The sequence below is a fragment of the Monodelphis domestica genome, chromosome 4 (assembly GCF_027887165.1).
Source record: "Monodelphis domestica isolate mMonDom1 chromosome 4, mMonDom1.pri, whole genome shotgun sequence".
In the NCBI taxonomy this organism is placed as follows: Eukaryota; Metazoa; Chordata; class Mammalia; order Didelphimorphia; family Didelphidae; genus Monodelphis; species Monodelphis domestica.
In genome coordinates, this window is record NC_077230.1 from 321,331,488 (window position 1) to 321,351,696 (window position 20,209).

General features: G+C 38.5%; 1 protein-coding gene across 2 annotated transcripts; it reads right to left on the reverse strand.

Annotated features, from left to right (window-relative positions):
- Positions 1–3,236: 3,236 nt before the first annotated feature.
- On the reverse strand, positions 3,237–18,318 carry NUDT15 (nudix hydrolase 15). Of its 2 annotated transcripts, none has more exons than XM_007495426.3 (3): positions 17,392–18,318; positions 12,426–12,622; positions 3,237–3,456 (listed from the first exon to the last, which is right to left on the reverse strand). In XM_007495426.3, exons 1-3 carry the CDS (start codon positions 17,559–17,561, stop codon positions 3,386–3,388), a joined length of 438 nt encoding a protein of 145 aa, XP_007495488.2. In that variant the 5' UTR covers positions 17,562–18,318; the 3' UTR covers positions 3,237–3,385. The 2 variants fall into 2 exon arrangements, with proteins under 2 accessions (XP_007495488.2, XP_001378887.2); XM_001378850.5 differs by lacking the exon at positions 3,237–3,456 and adding an exon at positions 3,564–5,916 and having other exon boundaries at positions 17,392–17,936.
- Between the last annotated feature and the right edge of the window lie 1,891 nt (positions 18,319–20,209).

Sequence of the window (20,209 nt, forward strand, 5' to 3'; positions counted from 1 at the left end):
CCCAGTATAGACCCTGGCAAAGAGCAGTAGTGCATCAACCTAGGACTGAGGAGTATCACTTAGTCTCCAGCAGTGGCCAAACTGGGCTCGCTTGGGATGGTGTAGTGGGCAGAGATTCAGGGAAATGGCCCGGGCCTCAGGGATAGTAATGATACTAAAGGTGTTGGGGATGGAAGTGGGTAACAGCAGAGTCAAGGCTAATAGAAACCTCTTTACTTACTCTAATCTGGAACTGATGTACCCATACTATGCCAGGAGAATACCCAGCTTGGATACTGAACATGGTGGGAAGTGCCTTGCTTTTTAAGGTTCCTCTTAGAAAAATAAGGATTAAAAAAAAAAGAAAGAAAAATGGGGACAATCACTGAATAGAGGTTCTCAGGGAAGAGCAGGTCCTGGCCAGTGGGCCAAGGAGCACTTGGGGACTGGGAGTACAGGGTGATTCTCTTTATTGGAGTAGGGTCAGGGTTGGATGCAAGATGGTAATGAACTTTTAGTCACTTTGGAGTGCTATGACCCATCATAAGGGTTGATGAGTGGAAATATTATGCTCAGTAGAACTGCTGTTCCTTGTGTGTTACTCCAGTCCCAAATCACCACTTTACTTTGGAGTAAGTAAACTGTGAACTGCAAAGATCTTCATCACCTGCCTCCAAGACACAGTTGTCAAGGTGAGAAAGCCCTTCTGAAGGGAGGAAGGGAAATCTGGGGTTTCTGGTCCTTGTTCTCTTCTCTATTGCCACCCCTAAGCTCTCCCAGCACTAGCTACAGACTTCTCACATCCCTAAGATAAGATCCAACAACCCTGGGAAACCTTGGGCATCTTTGCCTTGCCAAGGTTATAGTCTGGGAGGACTATCTCCAGGCTTCTACCCTGGAGGGAAGTTGCATCCATCTGAATCAGTACTGTTTAGTTGTTGAATCTTCTCTCCATGCCTTTTGTTAAATGTTAGATTGTCAACAAATGTCTCTTTTCTCTAATCCTGAACCCGAACCACTCTACAAGTGTGTCAAGCTTGGCCTACAATAGGGAGGTTTTAAGGCAGGCCACTTTGTTGGGATGCAGAACGCTAGGATTAAAATCACTCAGAAAGTGAAGCTGGAGCCAGATCATGCAGGTCTCAAGAAGCAAAGCACAGTTTCTCTCTTCTTCATGAGGAAAGACCTTCAGTTTTCTCAATTATAAAGTAAGGAAAGCCAAAATAATCTCCTAAGTCCTTCCCATTCCAGAGCTTACAGAGAAAGCCAAGTTTATCAGCTTGTTGGGTTTCCCAGGGGTAGCCCAGGCTCTGTGTTTGTGTATGTGTGTGTTTATATTCTTGTCTCCTTCAGTGGAGTGTGTCAGCTCCTTGCAAATAAAGATGGCTTCATTCTTTGTACTTGTATCCCTGATACCTAACATGGTGCCTGGCACATAGTCAGTGCTGTGGAGGAGAGAAATTACAAGGCATGCAGCAAAACAAGAAGCTGGAGATTGATCAGCTGTCAATCAAAGGAAGATTCCATTTGGAATGTGACTGGGAATTGGTTGAAGGCAAAAGCCAAGGGTGACTGATTTTCTGGGACTTGGCTGAAGGCTTCTGGGCTGATGGTGCTGACTTTGAAGGAAGAAGCTGAGTTTATCTCTGGGACTTGGGATAATCAAGTTGGAGGTGGCCTGGCTGATTTGAAGGCAGAAGAAGAAGGACAATAGTCCATATATCTCTCTCTGACTGGTTCTGTTTCATGCTAGTGACTGAATTGCCATTTTCTCTCAATATCCTCCAACCTAAGACTCACAATAGATAATAGGGAAATCCCACCCCTCTTACCTTCATCCTCCATATTTCCTGTTTTCCCCAATAAATCCTTACTTGAGATAAAGAAAAGAGTATTTCCTCTGAAACATCATAGCTCACCCTGAGTGACTTAGGAGGCTGAAGAAGAAGGGGGAAGGGAAAACTGAAGGGAAGAAGAGGAGAGGAAGGGAGATTGGAAGAGGGAGGAAGGGAGGTATAAAAGGGAGGAGGGCAGGCAAAAGAAGATAACTACCTGATCCGTTACTTATCTAGTATCCATCAAATACACCCTCTAATATTATCTATTACAGTGCTTAAAAAATAATTGTTGGTTGGGGCATCGAGATAGATTGAGCATTAGGTCTGGAGTCAGTTCACCTATCCATATGATCTTGGATAAGTCACTTAACCCAATGTGCCTAGCCTTTGCTGTTCTTCTTAGAATTAATACTAAAACAAAGGTAAGGGTTTGTTTTAAATAATACTAATTGGGGCAGCTAGATGACTCCATGGATGGAGCACTAGCCTGGTCCTGCGTTCAAATGACATCAAACATTTCCTAGCAATGTGACCCTAGCTGAGTCACTTAACTCCAATTGCTAGGAACTAATACTCAGTATTAGTATGGATTTTTCAAAAATACTAATTGTTGATTGATTAAAGTCCTCTGAATTAACATATAATTCTCCACCTCCTGTTTTCCAGTTCCCTTCTTTTTCATTTTTTTAGATCACATGTAGACAATATAAATAATCATTTTCTAACATTTTGCAATCCACTCTCTCTCCTCTCATCCCCCTCCCCAAGATAGTAAGTAATATGATATAGGTTGTACATGTACTATCATGCAATACATATTTCCATGTTCATCATGTTGTGAAAGAAGACACATCTCTTATAGTAGAGAAAAAATTAAAGAAATAAAGTGAAGAATGCTGGGATTCAATGTGCATTCAAACTCCCATCAATTCCTTCCAGGGCTCTAAATAGCCTTTTTCATCATGCAACTCCCTTCTTTCAATGCTACCTCATTAATATCCGTGTCAGTTTTCTCATCAGTTGTCTGCTTTGTAGTTAAATCATTTTAATGGTTTTCCATTGAGGCATGTGACAACTGTCACAAAATGTCTAGGATGTCCCCTGTTGGCAAATGTGAACATGGTGGCACTGAAGTCACACATTTCTTTGTGCCCTTTGAAGAAGTAGCTGTTTTGGTTGCTTTGAATAAGTTTAGATGAAGAGAAATAGATCAATACCCTTTTTAAAAGTGCCTTCTGATTAGAAACATTGTCAACATCAATAATATAATTTATTGAGCACTTAGTATACTAATTGGGGTAAAGCTCTTAAGGTCAGTTAAATGATCTTTTAATATCCATTGGCTACAAGAAAATTTGAGAGGAAAAAAGCTGCTCTCAGTTCTATGGTTTCAGTAGGATTTTTAAGCTGGAAAGGATTTTAAAGACTCTGATAGTTCGATATTTTTATTTTATAGATGAGTAAACAGGTGAAACTCTGATAGTTCGATATTTTTATTTTATAGATGAGTAAACAGGTGAAATGGCTACTGAAGGTCACTCAGTTAATGGGGAAAGCCAGTATTCAACTCAAGTCCTCCAACTGAATTCACTGCTCTTCTCATTTGACCAACGCTGCCCCTCCAGATCTTTGGGATCATCTAGATTTTACAGATGAGGAACCCAAGGCACAAGGTAGTTAGTGATTGAGCTAGGATTGGAAATCAGATCTCATCAGTCTAAATCATAGAAACATTCCACAATAAACTCTCTCAATAAACACGTATTTATTAAATACAATGTGCACTTTGTTTGGTATTGGAGATACAAAGACAAAACACTAATGGAGGATGAGTGCATGTATACAAATAAATACAAGACATTCAAATAAAAACAAGGCAGTTTGGGGGAGAAGCCAAGACCAGCTAGGGAAGGGAAAGTGGTAGATATATAAGGTGGTGCTTCAGAACCTGGAAGGAAACAAGGTATTTCATGAGGTGAAGGTAAGGAGAATACATTCCAACCATTGAAGATAGCCTTTGTTAAAGCATGAAGACAGACGAGGTTGTGCCCTGTATGAGACCAAATAACCCAAAGCTAATTTAAACAAGAACCATAGTCAAACTAATTTTATTGTAAATATAATATAACTTGTTGAGAGAGAAAGATGAAATGGTTTGCTACAGTGTTTTACAATTAGGACATTAAATGCAACACTTCATCTTATAAAATACTTCACAATCTTTATTTTCCTGCAATCTGGAATTATTTCACAATATTTTCACCTATAAATTTTGAGTTTTATTTCATAAATTCCTTTATAATTTTGCAGAATCAAAGGAATTCAAAATAAAACTACTTTGGAGAAAGCAATTATGGAATCATACATGAAGAGTTGAAAGGGTATCTGGTCCAATTTCCTCACTTTAGAGATGAAGAAACTGAGTACCAGGGAAGTGGCACTCCAAGGTTTAGCACAGGTAAAAGTAAAGTGGGATTCCCCTTGTATTTCTTCTGTTTGGAATGTGGTGCTCCTACTGGTTTTGTGGTGGTATGCTTCATCATCAGAGTTCATAAGAACATAGACTTCAGAAGGCATCTAGGCTAATCCCTTCTTTAATAACTGAATAAGGCCCAGAGATGTCATGACTTGCCTACAGTCAGATATATAGTAACAGAGCTGGAATCTTCAGTGAGGTCCAGAGCTAAGTTTTACTTATTGTTTTTTTTTAACCCTTTGGTTCTATCTTAGAATTGATATTAAGTATTGGTTCCAAGGCAGATGAGCAGTAAAAGTGCTAGGCAATTGGGGCTAAGTGACTTGCCTAGGGTCATATAGCTAGGAAGTGTCTGAGGTCAAACTTGAACTCAGAACCTCTCATTTCTAGGCCTAGTACTCTATCTACTGGGCCACCTTGCTGATATTTTCAAATTTCCTGATTTTAATAATCAAAATGGAAATTACTATTAAAAAAAAGTTTAAAAAAACCCACCAAAGATAATAAACAGGCACTGATTATTTTTCATACACTATTATTATTAGGTATATTCAGTAATATTATATTCAATGATTAATTTTATTCTAATAAAAACTTAACACTTTAGTAACATGATTTATTTCATCCAAATACAATGGTTCTTCACAATGATTAAATGTACATTTTATGGGAAATTGACACAGCAAAATGAGTAATTAGCTGGGCCTGTTTGTCCACCGTTATAATCTTCCCAGTATAGCTTGTTGGGCTTCTATGCAGAGCACCAACATTTCATGGAACACATTTTGAAAAACACCAGAGTAGATCATTGGTTTTTTGCTAGTTCGTCCCTAGTTTAAGGTTCAAATTCTAATCATCTCAGAAACAAGGTCCCTTTTGTCTGTGGCTCAGGTCCTGTTCTCGTGCAGGAACTGCTTTCCTCACAGCCACAAAATCCTGCCTTGGTGATATTTTAAAACTGTAGAGTCAATTTCCTGAGACATCATTTTCCTGTGTTCAGTGGGAGGAACAGCTTTCCATGAATCTGATCACAGGACCATAGACTCCTTTTACAGACTTGGGTTCAAGTGCAATATCTAACAAACACTTCTCAGAAGTGTGACCCACTGGTAAGTTCTAGGCAACTTTCAGAAACTACACTAGAGGAGGTGCTAACCTGCCCTGCTGCGGGGAGGGGGTAAGTTTTCTTGGGAGAGGTCCTAGTGACAGACCATGCAGTTCCAGTCTCTATTCCTAATGTAAGGTGTACATTCTAAGGTAGCAAACAGCCACTACCCTGAAAATGGTTGAATCCAAGTCTTCCACGTTCTGAGGCCAACTCTCTGTCTACTTCCATGTTGCCTCCCTTACTTACTTTGCTACCAGAATAAGTTAATTACTGATCTTTTATTCAAAGCTTCATTGTTTTCTAAAACATGGGAGGTTTTTTTTAAATACTCTTTGACTTTACTTATTAAAAAGAACTGATTGATGTGCAGATGATCTACTGATGATTTCCTTTATAGCCCATTAGATGACTCAATTCTTCTTTAAAAGGATTGTAACCTTGTTCTCTTAAACAGCGCAAAGCCCAGAAAAGCTGGTCTAGTGGAGGGAAATCTTCCCATGGAACCCAATCCCAACCTGGAGAACAATAAATAAATAAATTAAATTAGTTGGAATAAAAAAGATGTTTAATTTGGTAACTTTACATGTTGTTGGAGGGAAAACTCAAAAACGAATTGCTAAGTAAAATGAAATGATAATACTATTGAGAAGATCAAAATTAACATTACTTTGAATTTCTACTAAATTGATTTCTATTGTAACAAATCTACAATGTAACTGATTTTGTGCTGTATTGCTTTTATAACGGATCTGCATCTGCCCAAAGTCACTGTTTGTTAAACTGATTTTGCTTGGAGTCTATCATTATTATCAGTCTATCATTATTAAATGTACCTAAGATACCATAAATTAACTTAAAGGAGCAAAAAGGATTTCTTAACATATCTTAAGGAAATAATAACTTTTTAAAGCAAATTGATTGAACATGTGACTTCTTTAATTAAATTAACTGGACCATCTCAGTATAAAAAATAGAATATGAATAAATAAATTTAATAGTTTATAATATTCAAATAACAACAAATCAAAAAGGTTTTTTTTTTTTTAGAATGCAGGTCTTTACTTTCATTAAAACCTCAATTTCCTTATCAGTGAATTTAGGGGATTTAATTGAATGTTCTTTCCAGGTCAAAAATGTTATGATTATAGAAATAAACGATTTTGATTATTTTTGTGGTACAATTTTGATTATTTTTGTGGTTATAAATTATTGCTTTTAACGTAACACAATGATTTATCTTCATATTGAGGGGAAATGATTTCTTGGAAACAACTAAATGGTTAATTACCAATGAAGAAGAATAGAACATCACTTTGTATAAGAAAAATATTTTTTTAACTTCGCTCAGGCAAGAGTTTGTTGGAAGAGAAAATAATTTTTTAAAAGGAAGAGAGGGAATGAGAGCCTATTAAGAATAGATTTTCCTGGGGGCAGCTGGGTAGCTCAGTGGATTGAGAGCTAGCCCTAGAGACCAGAGGTCCTAGGTTCAAATCTGGCCTCAGACACTTCCCAGCTGTGTGACCCAGGGCAAGTCACTTGACCCCCATTGCCTAGCCCTTACCACTCTTCTGCCTGGGAGCCAATACACTGTATTGACCCCAAGACTGAAGGTAAGGGTTTAAAAAAAAAAAAAAGAAGAGATTTTCCTGTGCAGAAATTTAAGCAGTTAAAGAGAGGGAAATGGTGGCTGAGGATCAAGAGAAGGAAAGACAGAAAAGTTACAATCACAATTCAGACCACCAGAACAGGTGAGAAATTTAGAAAAACCATCCCAAATATGGCATAGAGCCATCCTATAAATGATGTCTGAATGGCTGAAACTCCCCTTTTGTCAGTGTGGCCAAAAGCAACACAGCTAAAACCTTTGTGGCTTGCCTTAATAATAATTTCGACCTTCCAAACGTGAAAGAAATGTCAGTTCTGCAGCTCTGAACCTGATTCTGATAAAGAATCTTTTTTTTTTTAAAGTAAGCTTGAATAGAAATTATAGAAATCCTAGGAACAAATGATTCACAATTTCTGAGAAAAGACTGGAAATTCAATCAACATGCACCCTCCTCTATTTTGAGAGAACAGATTTTTGAGTTCAGAGAAAGGACAGTTCTAGTAGCCCATTATTTTGCAGGCAAAAAATCAACCTGAGATTGATGACACTTTCTTAAGAAGGAGGTTTTGGAAATCCAAAAAGAAATTATTTTGATGAGGTAAAAAAAGGAGCTGTCTAAAGAGACAAGATTTTTTAAAAATACATGAATAGAAGACAAATATAAGAGTAAGTAAATAAGAATGACTAGAAAAAAGATATCCTAAAGTAAGAATTATACTGAGAGCTAAACCCCAGGATGTGCTGAAGCTGGTGATGAATGCTAAGCACAACAAAGATTTTTTTCTCTCAACAGTCAGAGGCAATGTGAGTGAGGATCAAAGGATGACTGTTGATGAGGGTCAATGGCACAGATCTTTAGTTTACTTCTGTTTTCTTTTCAGAGAATAGAATACAAAGGGGTAGTAATTACTGCCAATTCAAGATAATAAAGCTGACCCAGATGAACTCAAGTAAATAATTCCAAACAAACTACAAACCCTAAAATAACTGACAGATACAGAGCTGCTTTTGGCAAGCCCTGGAAGACCCAGGAGAATGAAGGGGGTTCTAAAGGACTAAAAACTGTCCCAATTTTCATGAGTTTGTCTTCTATTCCTGGCAAAATTCTAGGCCACATTAATAAGGGAGTAGTCTTTCAGTTTTTAGGAAAGGAAGTAATGATGGCTAAAGATTGAAATGAATTCAAGAAATAGCTCTTGCCTGATAGGATAATAAGACTAGTAGAGTAGGGGGGATCCTCAGACATAGCATACTTAGTTCCAGAAAAACATTGTGAAGATGGGGTTAACTCTCCCCTAACCATTTTTTTAGATTTAATCACCAGAAGAGTATACAATCCACTTATCCTTAAGTGGGGGAAGTCTGTGACCCACCTGTGTGCAAGTAGGTGACAAATCAGAACCCACTGACTGCCCCTTGGGCAGTCAGCTTTAGCTGTAATTGGTCCACGTAAAATGGAGAGAAGTCACAGGAAGTGAAGAAAAGGAAGGGTCTTTAAAAATGCCAAGAACTTCCTGTGATGAAGTCTTTTGCCTTCAACTTAACCTTGGAGGAGCTCTGGCTGAGGACTGCTTCTATTAGAATTACCACATAGGTGAGTAAGAAAGACTCACTTCTTTCCCTGGCTTGTTCTGTAGGTACTGGCCTCCTGAGAGGCCCCTCATGTTGGAGGAGGCCTCCTGACTAAAACCCTTATTTAATTTACCTCTGGACCCCCTTTGCTGGGGCCTCTTAAGCCCTGTCTGGTTCAGACCAGGCTGGAGTAAATATCTACTTTCTCTGATTTTCTTACTTTCACTTTTTCTCCTTTTGTAAATAAATCACCATAAAATTAATTTGGAATTGAGTAATAATTCCTAGCGACCACACTCTTAAATTTAGTCCCAAAACCTTTAATTTTTACTCCCCTTACAACATGTAGTGATCTCTATGTTATACTTATGTTTAAGATGGGAAGCTAATGGCTGGATAATGGTACATTTAGAACTAGAACACAGATAGTACATTTAGATAGCAGTTAGAAGTAACTGAATGATCAAACTAATGAATAGTCATTAAAAGGAGTGATTGTAGAGTGATCCAGGGATCTGTCCTTTACCTCAAACTATTTGACAATTTTTATTAATGACTTAAATGAGAGCATATATGCCACATTAACCAAATTGCAGATGACAAAAAGCTTGCAGGAATAGCTAATAATTGACAAAGACAGGATCTAAGATGCTTTCAACAGGTTGGAACAATGCATTTAATTGAATAAAATGAATTTTATAGGAAAAACATAAATATGTAGTTGGGTTCTAAAAGTCAACTTTGCAAATAAAGGATAGGTAAAACATTGCTAAACCACAATTCCTATGCAAAAGATCTGAGAGGACAGAGGTGGGAGAGGGACAGAGTGGTCTGTAAACCCCAGATGTGTCAATAACTTGAAATAGAAGCCAAAAAGAGTAATGCTATCCTAGGCCTCATTAAGATGGCAGAGTCTCCAAATGAAATGGAAAACAGTTTTACAGTGCTCTGACCTGGTTAAACCACATCTGGAGAATCATGTTCAGTTCTGGGCAACACATTTTCAGAAACAGAGAAGCTGAAGGGTTTCCAGGAAAAGGTGATCTGGCTAGTAAGTGGACTGAAGAATATGTCCAGTTGAAGAAACTAGAGATGTTAAAACTGGAAGTTAGAAGTTTAAAAGGGAAATAATATAACTGTCTAAATATTTGAAGGACTATCAAATGGAAAAGGTTGTTTATTTTGGGACTACCTCAGGAGACTGAGTTCCTCCTTATTCAAAGTCTTACTTGAAAAACCACTTTTTGAGAATACTGTAGAAAGGATTCTTGCTTGTCTGTGAAATGAAGCAGATGGTCTGAGTTCCCTTCTAGTTTTTAGTCTATAAATTCTATTAACTAAGGGGAAATGCCTGCTTAAAACTAAATTTATTTCTAGCTGATTCTTAAATCCAGGGCTAATGTAATCTTTTTCACCTTTCCTTCAACTTATTTTTTTCTTTTTGGGAGGCAAAATATTAGGAGATAGAGGTTAAGAGGCAGGATAATAATGCCTAAAGTAATGAGTTCAATGCATCACAAACCCTAGCCTGCCAAACTGAAGATGGAACATTAATTAGCCTCTGGATAATCTGGAATTCTTATTGGTTTACCTAGTAGGCCTGTCATATCCCAGAGAGTAGGTGCAGTGGGGAGGGAGGGGGGAGAATGGAAGGGTTAAGAGGAAGCTTTGTGTCAGATGTTTTTGTTCTTCCTCTTTCAAAATTAGGAAAAATTTTGGGTTTTGAAGATTATTTTGAGAATGGTTAAGATACCGCATGTTTCATATTATTACATAGCTTTCATGCTACAAAAATAATTTCTTAAAAACGTGCAACAGGAAGATTTTTACATAAAACTATCTTTTTAGTTCAATTACTATATAGTCAAGACAGGCACTACAGCATAACTGCCAAGTGCAAGAGAAAATAGCATTTTTGCCTCCAGATGGCACTGCTATTTTCACAAAGTCTCAAGGTATCCTCTGCTCATCACAGACAAATGTTCCAGGAAACCATGCTAAACACTAGAGATACAAAGAAATGTCAAAAAATAACAACAAGCCCTCTTCCTTCTCTCAAGATGCATATATTCCAATGGGGCAGGGGGAGACCATTTGTAAATAATAAAGTCCATAACAGACAACTAGAGATCAGAGGAAGATCATCTGAGCAGAGTAGGAAAGGCCTCCTGCTGAAGGGGGTCACCTGGGCTGAGAGGAGCCCTGAAGGAAGTCAGGGAAACTAAGAGGCGTTAGTAATGGAGCAGAGCATTCTAGACAAAGGCCTCCAGATGGCAGGTGGTGCTTGAGACACTGCAGGTAGGCTGTCACACTGTACAGAGTGTGAAAGGGATTCAGGTGAAAAAAGGCTGGAAAGGTAGGAAGTGGCAAGACTGTGAAGGGCTTTAGATGAGAAAAAGACCACCTTATATTTGATCCTAAAGGTAACAGGGAACTATTGTAAATTCATGAACCAGGAGGGTGACATGATCAGACCCTTGATTTAGAAAAATCACTTTAACAGTTAAATGGAGAATAAATGGGAGTGGGGAGAGAATTAAGGTAGGGAGCAGTTAGTTATGACAGTGGTCTAAATCAATAGAGAGGGTCTAACTATGCTTTAAAGGGCTAGAAGTGAAGGCCCATTTGACATAATTTATTCTCAGATATGGGAAACAAAGAACGTGTTACCCTGCTAATTCTAAGAATGGGGTGTATGATTTTGGGGCTGGGAAGAATCTAGAACTTGGATCCTCCTGCTCCTGTGATCTTAACATCCATAAGGGGCCGAAACAAAGTATACACATTTATTAAAAGTTAACCAATTTAAATATACTTGAATTAAGAACATTTGGCTATTTTTTAGAAGCAACATATTTTCATACTTTAAATAAATTACAATTGAATTCTGCCTAAGCCAAGGCTTTAGCTAATGCCTATCTGTAAAGTACCTGTATATAAGGATCTTCCTTCCTTAAAGAATTCAGAGAATGCTACTATTCAATTTAGAAGGAGGTGGATAAAACACAATTCTAAGCCGCTGCTCTCTGACTTCAGCACTGTGGGAACAATAAAGTGCTAGATAGATAGGGGCTCTCTTTATTTGAGTCACAACTCTTCTGTAAGAAGAAGGTTGTAAAAATGGAGACTTGAATCCAGGACTTCAATCCCCAGAAGTCCTTGCTCCACTTCCCCAGAAGGCTTTATAATCTCATTGAATTCTCACCTGGGCTGAGAGCAAATTATGATATAAAGGGTCTCTGCCGTAGGCGGAGTCTCTTCTCTTCCTGTCTCCGCTGGCAAGCAGACGCGTCTCATGATGTGAGTGAAACTGAATTGGGCCTCTCGGCCCACCTGGCACGTGCCTTTCTTACTTGTATTTTTCTTAAATTCTCAACCTTCAATAAAACTCTAAAAATATAATACTCCTTGCAGAGAGAAACAAATTTCTACCTGCCTCAGTTTCCCCAAATTTTAACTGTTACAAGGTACTGGGGCACATAGGTAGCACAGTGGATAAAGAGCCAGGCATTGAGTTGGAAGACTCTGGGCTCAAATCTGGCCTCAGAAACTTCCTACCTGTGTGACTCCATGCAAGTCACTTAACTCTAATTTCCTAGCACTTGCCCTACTACTGAAACAGAAAGTAAGAGTTGTTTGTTTTTTTTAAAAAGATCTCGTTAAGCTTATTTTACAGGAGGGTAGCTGAGACAGGGATTTAAATGACTGATTTATAGTAAGGACAGTGTCTAAGACAGCGGCACCAGCCAAATAGATAACCTAGCAATGAAATTAATAGTAACATACAATGTCCAACATTTCATATCCCCCTCCCAAAGAATAAAGATCATAACAAATCTATCTTACTTTCATTTTTTTCAGGTTCTATGTTCTTTGGCTCTGAATCGTAAGTCGTGTCTACCTCTCCTTTCATCAATATAGTGACATAATGGTAATCATCCTCTTCACTGACAGAATTGACCACAGAAGCAAAGCGAATATTTTTCAGGTGAAGAGCAGCTTCTTCCAAGGTTTCCCTCTCAGCACATTCTTCCCAGCTTTCACTGAAAAGACAACAGAAATAAATTACAGAGTCCAATTTGCTTTACAGAATGCTCACTAGACACTTTTTAACATGTCAATACAATTTTTAATAACTGTCTTCTGACACGCTGTGTTCTGTGTTGTCTTCCACCCCTTGCCCTCCCCATAATAGCAGGTAATATGATACAGGTTGTACATGTGTTATCATACAATACATATTTCCATGTTTATCATGTTGTGAAAGAAGACACATATTGTTTACACTAGAGAAAAATTCACAAAAGAAATAAAGTGAAGAATGGCCTGCTTCAATCTGCACTGAGACTCTGTCAGTCAGTTCCTTCTATGGAGGTGGAGAGAGAGCCTTTTTTGTCATGAGTCCCTTGGAGTTGTCTTGGATCCTTGCCGTACTGAAAATAGTAAAGTCATTCACAGGTGAAAATCATACATTACTACTGTTACTCATTAGGCACGCACTTTTAATAAACAGAAGCTTTTAAGTGGAACAAGAATCATTAGAATTGGTTCCAAAACCTTGAAATGATAAATTCCCCAGGAAACCCACCATGTCCCTGCCATTCTAGAGTGTAATAAAACAAACAAATACAGGGCCTGGGAATCAGAAAACCAGGGTTCATATGTTGGCCCTGACACCAGCTCTATTTATCTTGGACAAATTACGAACCCTCTCTGAGCCTCAGTTTTCCCATCTATAAACTAGGGCTTTATCATTCACCCAATCCCACCTACTTAAACCATCTCAACATTATCATCCATCCTGGAACTGAACTTTCCTTTTATGTGATGTCTCCCCCAGTTAGTGTGAACTCCGTGAAGAAAAGAAGAATGATCTCTTTTTTTTTTCTATCGCATTAATAGCACTTACTGTAGTACTTAACATACATATAATAAGCACTTAAAAGATTTTTCCTTCCTTCCTTCATTCCATTTAATTGGGCTCCCTGCCTCAAGTCTCTCTCCCTTCCCATTCTAGCTTTCAAAAGTAACTTTCATAAAGCCATACCTCTACTAGAAAGAAGCCCTGCTGGTTACCAATTACCTCTAGGCCTAAATATAAACTCCTCAGTTTGCCCATTCCAACCTTTCTTACCTTAACACAGTCCAGGAAAATTAGCCTTCTTACTTTGTCACACACATGGCCCTCCATCTCCTATCATGTCTGACTACTGGCTTTTACCGAAGCCTGGAATATATGCTTTCACCCCTCAGAATCCCCTACATTTTTTCAAGATTCAGCTCAAATGCACCTTCTACATAAAGCTTTTTTTCTCATCCCCTTACCCTCATCAGCTGCTAGAGAAAACTATTTTGTATTTGTGTATACCTATATGTCTATATGTTGTCTCACTTGGCTAGACTGTAAAGCTCCTTTAGAGAAGGGTCTGTTTCTCTTCTGTCCTTGAATCTGGAGAGCTTAGCACTTGGTAAGCACTTAAAAGCCTGCTGATTTACAGATATATTTACTTATATTTAATTTTGTTCCTCAGTTATTTTAAAATGCCCTTTGTTGTGCTAAGAGCTTACTATGGGGTAAATCAATATATTATTGATCTGATGAGGCAAGTGATCATCTCTAAAGGACATAAGTTGATTAACAATCATTATTCTAGCAGATATATACATATATATATATACACATACACACATATCTTGGGTTTGGGGGACAATATCTCCTTATTTCTAGTCTCTAATAAGGAAGGAAGCTATCTGTTGATTATGGAAAAAAAGATGTATAGTAATATAATTTCACTATTAATGTTATATTTCTTTAAAGCTCATTTAATTAACTTCTAAATTAATCTCCTGGCAGAAAATTATTACTAATAACAACTTCCCATATTAAAAATGGTTTAGACTAAATTTTTTGAAAAGTAAAAATTTTAAAATCACCATTGAGATTAGTGTCCAGAGATAATTTATTCATCAAGCCATCTTCACCTTTCTAATAGTACAACTTTCCATCACACAATTAAATTTTGTGATTAAGGGTTCAAATCAATTGACTATTTGGAGATTGGGCATAATGCTTTTTAATTGTGATTAAATAATTTTAGATCAGCAGTCAGAAATAAACATTAGAACTAGAAGGAAACGGAAAACCTTTCACTTCATAGATTAAAATATAACCCAAAGTCCAGCAATTAACCAATTAACATTCATTAAGTACCTACTATGTGCCAGATCCTATGCCAAGCACCAGAGATACAAAAAGAGCCAAAAGACAGTTCCTGCCCAGGAAGAGCTTACGATCTAATGGGGGAGACACTACATAAACAAAATATATACAAAGCAAGCTACATAGAGGATGAACTGGAAATAATTTAAAGGAGGGAAAGCCCTGAAATTAAGAGAGTTTAGGAAAGGCTTCTTGTAAAAAGTGGGATTGTAGTTGGAACTTAAAGGAAGTCAGTAGTCAGAAAGAGAGAGAATGTTTCAGGTATGAAGGGCAGTCAGAGAAAATACCTGGATCTGAAAGACAGAAGTGTCTTGTTTGTGGAACAGCCAGGAAGAAGGCCAGTGTCACTAGATAGAAAGGTACAGTTGGGAAATAAGTTGTCAGAGGACTATAAAGGCAGGAGGAGGCTAGGTTATGAAGTGATTTAACTTTCTAGCTTAAATTCAGAGGACAGAGCTAAATGCAATTACCAGAAGTCACAGAGAGGCATATTTAGGCTCAACTAAAAGAAAAACCTCTTAACAATTACAGTTATTTCAAAGTGGAATGGAATGCCTCAGGAGGTAGTGGGGTTCCTGTCTGACTACTGGAGGTCTTTGAGCAAAGATTAGCTGACATCCATTTGGTCACTTATACTCTTTAAGACTTCTAGGCCTTCCTAGGCCTACTCTGAAACCATCCTTTTCTTTCATGTTTTCTCCTTTATAATGAGAGTATGAGCTCTTTGAGAGCAGGGACTATCTCAATCTATTTGTACCTCCAAAAGGTAGAGTATTTGGCATACAGTAAGAACTTAATATTTGTTGCTTTTTTTCATTCATCATGTTCTGCAAAAAGCTTGATTTTAAAAAAAGCCTCAAAGGTTACCTTTCCCAAAGGAAACAACATTTAGACTTATCTTCTTTATGATTTGTGTCTTCCCAAAGGAAAAGTTTAAGTTCCTCTCCTGGACATTCAAGGTTTTCTAGAACCTTGACCTTCCCTACCTAACTAGATTTATTTTGTATTCTCTTCTGAAGTACTCAATACTTTGGACAAAATAACTGCTGCCCTACACACCTGCCCCTCATTTTCTTCCTTTTGCTCCTCTTACCTATGCCTCAAATGTCCTTCAAATCATGAAGGATCATTGCATTGCTCACAGTCCTTACAGTTTTCAAAGTTGTTTCTCAGTTGTCATTATATAAACTCTGTCCCTGGTTCTGCTCATTTCATTCTTTAAATTTTTTCTTGTTCTCTCCCACCTCTAATCTCTCAAACACTTGGTATCCATTTGGATTCATTTAACTTGCAACACTTAAGAGTAGGGATGGGCTTCCTATTCTATTTATATCTCCATAGCTTGGTGCAGTGCTTAATAGTAAGTGCTTAATAACTGCTTTATTCCATCCATTTCATTCATCAATGAAAAGGAAGAGTTATCTGAAAAGGAGTAACATGCCTGTGTGTCTAGGTGGATAAAACACTGCACCTGGAGTCAGGAAGACCTTTTTCAAATCCAGCCTCACTAGTTGTGTGACCTTGCAAGTCATTTCCCCCATTTGCTTTAATCCACTGGAGAAGGATGCCAAACCACTCCAGGATCTTTGCCAAGAAACTTCATGGACAGTATTGCTGTTACTATAGTCCTCTGAGGTCAGAAAGAATTGGACAAGACTCAACAACAACATACCACCAACTCAAAGTTGAAAGACAGAAGGGGACAGGTTTTACATCCAAACATTTTTCTCTCTCTCAGATTCTGGCATTGTTTCACCTCTTGCCACAAAGTTCAGTCTATGTCCTGATTACTGCAAATATTGAATCCAAATGAAAAGGTTTTGTGTATTAAAACTTAAGTTATATTTACGTAAAACATGGTGGGGAATGGTTGAATGGCGGAGTGGTTAAGGGCATTCACTTTCCTCATCCATAAAAAGAGCCAAAGAATGGAGGCAGTTAGAGGGCTCAGTGTATTGAGCCAGGCCCAGAGATGGGAGGTCCTAGGTTCAAATGTGACCTCAGACACTTCCCAGCTGTGTGACCCTGGACAAGTCACTTAACCCCCATTACCTAGTCCATACCACTCTTCTGCTTTAGAACCAATACACGGTATTGATAGAAAGGAAAGAAAGGAGAGGAAAGGAAAGGAAAGGAAAGGAAAGGAAAGGAAAGGAAAGGAAAGGAAAGGAAAGGAAAGGAAAGGAAAGGAAAGGAAAGGAAAGGAAAGGAAAGGAAAGGAAAGAAAAAAATAAATTAAAGTCAGATGAAAATGGCAAACCACTCCAGTATCTTTGCCCAAAAAAAAAAAGACAAAAAACCAAATAGGGTCATGAAGAGTAGAGCACGACCAAACGACAACAAAAATATGGTAACGGATTCTAGACCAAAGGAATCCTGCCGTTAGAATTTGAATAACACAACCAAGTTAGGGGACAATCTTTTATACTACTCGAGAGCTAGCTGAAGTTAGCAAATTGATTGAAAACTATTCTGACGCTCTTAGGACTTTCAAGTTTCTCAAGAGGGGCCCAGTCCCGTCCCTATTTTCTCGCAGCGCGAGGCGATGACGTCAAGTGTATGTCGTACAAGCACGCGCCGGAAGCAACTTACCCAAACTCCAAGTGACCCCCGGGAAGCTGGAAAGTGCCGGCACCAACGGACCCTTTCCTCTTCCCCAGAAGAACACATTGAGGGTGTTTGGAGCTCGTGATCACGACCCCGACGCCGACACCCGGTCGTCGCCGCAGCCGGCCCGTATCTTTGTCATTGTTTGTATTCATGCTTGCGGCCCCCTTGAAGATTGCACTTCCTCCTTGCTGACGGAAGTGACGTTTGCCAGTTCTAGCCAATCTCGCACGTTTGTCCGGGTGGGACCTGAGACCTTGGACCTCTACACGTCCGGTCCAGAGTACGTATAAGGGAAGCCGACTTCAAGGCTTTTCCTTTGGTCCTTGTGTCACTAGTACTAAAATTAACCAGACGTTTGCATGATGCTTTACCCCCAATACCACCTTCAACTTTTGCAGTGGACAGTAAGTACCAAAAGTGCTTTGAGGACACAGTCTTGAAGACATTGTTACTTGTCTCAGGTCACACAACTACTAGACGCTTGAACAATCATCAAGACAACCCAGGATTCTCCCAACTTCAAGTCCTGGATCCTTTCTATTCTTCCATTATCGTTGCTCTCAAACCCCTCTCCTTAATCCCTCATTCCTTCCTTATAACTAGAGCACAACATCATTCTTTCCAGATCTTGGATTCCTCACTCACCCTCCATATCCAAGCTGTTGCCAACATCTGTTAACATCCATTTCACCTCGAGTTTTCCCCCTTCTGTCCTCTGACACTGCTGGTGCAGACTTAATATCTCGATGGACTATTGCAATATCCTGCTGGCAGGTCTGCCTGCCTCAAGTCTCCCCACTCCGATTGATTCTCCATGTAGCAGATTCCACATTGACACTACCAAAATGATTTTTCTAAAGCCCAGATCTGATCATGTCACTCCTCAGTTAACTTCAATGTCTCCCTGACACCTCCATGATCTCAAACAAAATATCCTGTTTTAGCATTTAAAGCCCTCAAAACCTAGTCCTTTCCTGCCTTTCCCTTACCTGCTGGGTTCCCTTTAATCCAATGGTAGTGGCCTCTGATATTCTGGGAACAAAACATTCTTTTAGCTTTGAACATTTTTTCTTTCTATTCTCACATGCCTGGGCTCTCCCTCCTTGGATCTGCCTACTAACTTCCCTAGCTTTAAGTCCCAGCTGAAATCCCCCACCCCCCTTTTTTTTACTGGAAGCCTTCCTTAACCCCTCTTAAATCTATTGCTATCCCCTTGTTATTTATACTGTATATATTTTGCTTTGTATATATGTTTGCATATTGTCTCAAGCTCCTTGAGGGCAGGGTCTGTCTTTTTCCTTTTTTTTTCTTCTCTCCAGCATTTAGTGCTATCCCTGGTGTATAATAGACACTTCATAAATAAATTGATTTATTGACAGAGTAGAAAGGATAGAAGAATGGAAAGTTGGAGAGAATTCTTCCAAAATTTGACAATGCATAGATAGCCATGATACTATTTAACTCACAGGATTATAATAATAGCTAATGTTTATTTAGAACTTTAAGATTTACAAAGCCATATTACTTAATTTGGTTTGCAAAACAAGATCTGTAAAATAGATGTTCTTATCTCCATTTTACAGAGTAGGAAATTTATTACTCTGTTAAGAGAAGGTAAGTAACTTACCCAGAGTCATAAATCTAGTAAGAATGGCTTTTAACTAAGGTTTTAAGTCCAGCACTCTAGCTACTATGTCAGTCAATAAACAACTGATCAGTTTAAGAGACCAGGGAACTGAGACCCAGGAAAGCTAAATAACTTACCAAGATCACAACCAATCAGGCAATCAATAAACCTTTTTAAAAGCATCTGTTATGTGCCTGGCACTGTGTTAAGTACTGGAGATACCAAAAGAGGCTAAAGAGAGTCCCTGCCCTCAAGGAGCTTACAATCTAAGGCGGGAGATAACATGTCAACAATTATATACCAAAAATCTATATACAATTTAAATAGGAAATAATCAATGGAGGGGAGGTACTGTAATTAGGAGGAATCTGGAATTTTATGAGACCAGAAAGAAGCCAGGAAAGGTATAGAAGAGGAGAGAGAGCATTCTTGTCATGGGTATAACCTAATTGCCTCAGTGTAATAATAGACCTGGAAGAAAAGGTTGTTCAATGGTATCAGACTCTTTATGACCTCATTTAGGATTGTTAACTATGGATATTTAAAATATAAGCCAGAATAACTGTAACATTTAAAATTGTAATAATGCACAATATAATTATCTGAAATCCCTGCTAAGTCTAGCCACAGAGGCCAACATGACTTTCATTCCACAACTGGCAGATGTGATGAGATTAATTGAACAGGAAATGTCCAACCAGATATTCTAAAGGATGATCCTTCCTTGAGCATTTGATGTATTGACTGTGTGATTGATGGACTGGTGTGATTACAGGTTTCCTTCTCCTTAATTCCCTTGTCTCCGGAAGTAAGATTGGAACAGATGTTTATTGACTGACTGAAACTATAGTTGGAGGGCTGGAATTGGAGTCAGGAAGACCTGAGTTCAAATCTTTCTTTACCAGATGTAAGGAAAGGCCATCATTAAGATGGCCAAAGTATTTGGGGAAAATTTAGGGAAGAAATGATAGCTATTATTTTTCAGAGGGCAATAAGGATAAAGAAGGATAGAACTTGTTTTACTTGCTTTCAGAGAGCAGGGGTGGGAACAGTGGCTATTATTTACCTGTCAGAGATGTCTTGGAGTGTCCAGGGAAGGGACTGAGGAGTGAGCTCACAAGTGATACATAAACCTATGCCAGGGGAAAGAACTTCATTTTTTTCATCCTGTTA

Bases quoted from the DNA above. Each gene is read 5' to 3' on its own strand.
- NUDT15 (XM_001378850.5), bottom strand. From the start codon at position 17,561: ATGAATACAAACAATGACAAAGATACGGGCCGGCTGCGGCGACGACCG. The intron at 12,623-17,391 runs GTAAGTTGCTTC...TTGTCTTTTCAG, and splicing joins GGGGGTCACTTGGAGTTTGG to TGAAAGCTGGGAAGAATGTG. The intron at 5,917-12,425 runs GTAAGATAGATT...ATTGTTCTCCAG, and splicing joins AGAACCTGAAAAAAATGAAA to GTTGGGATTGGGTTCCATGG.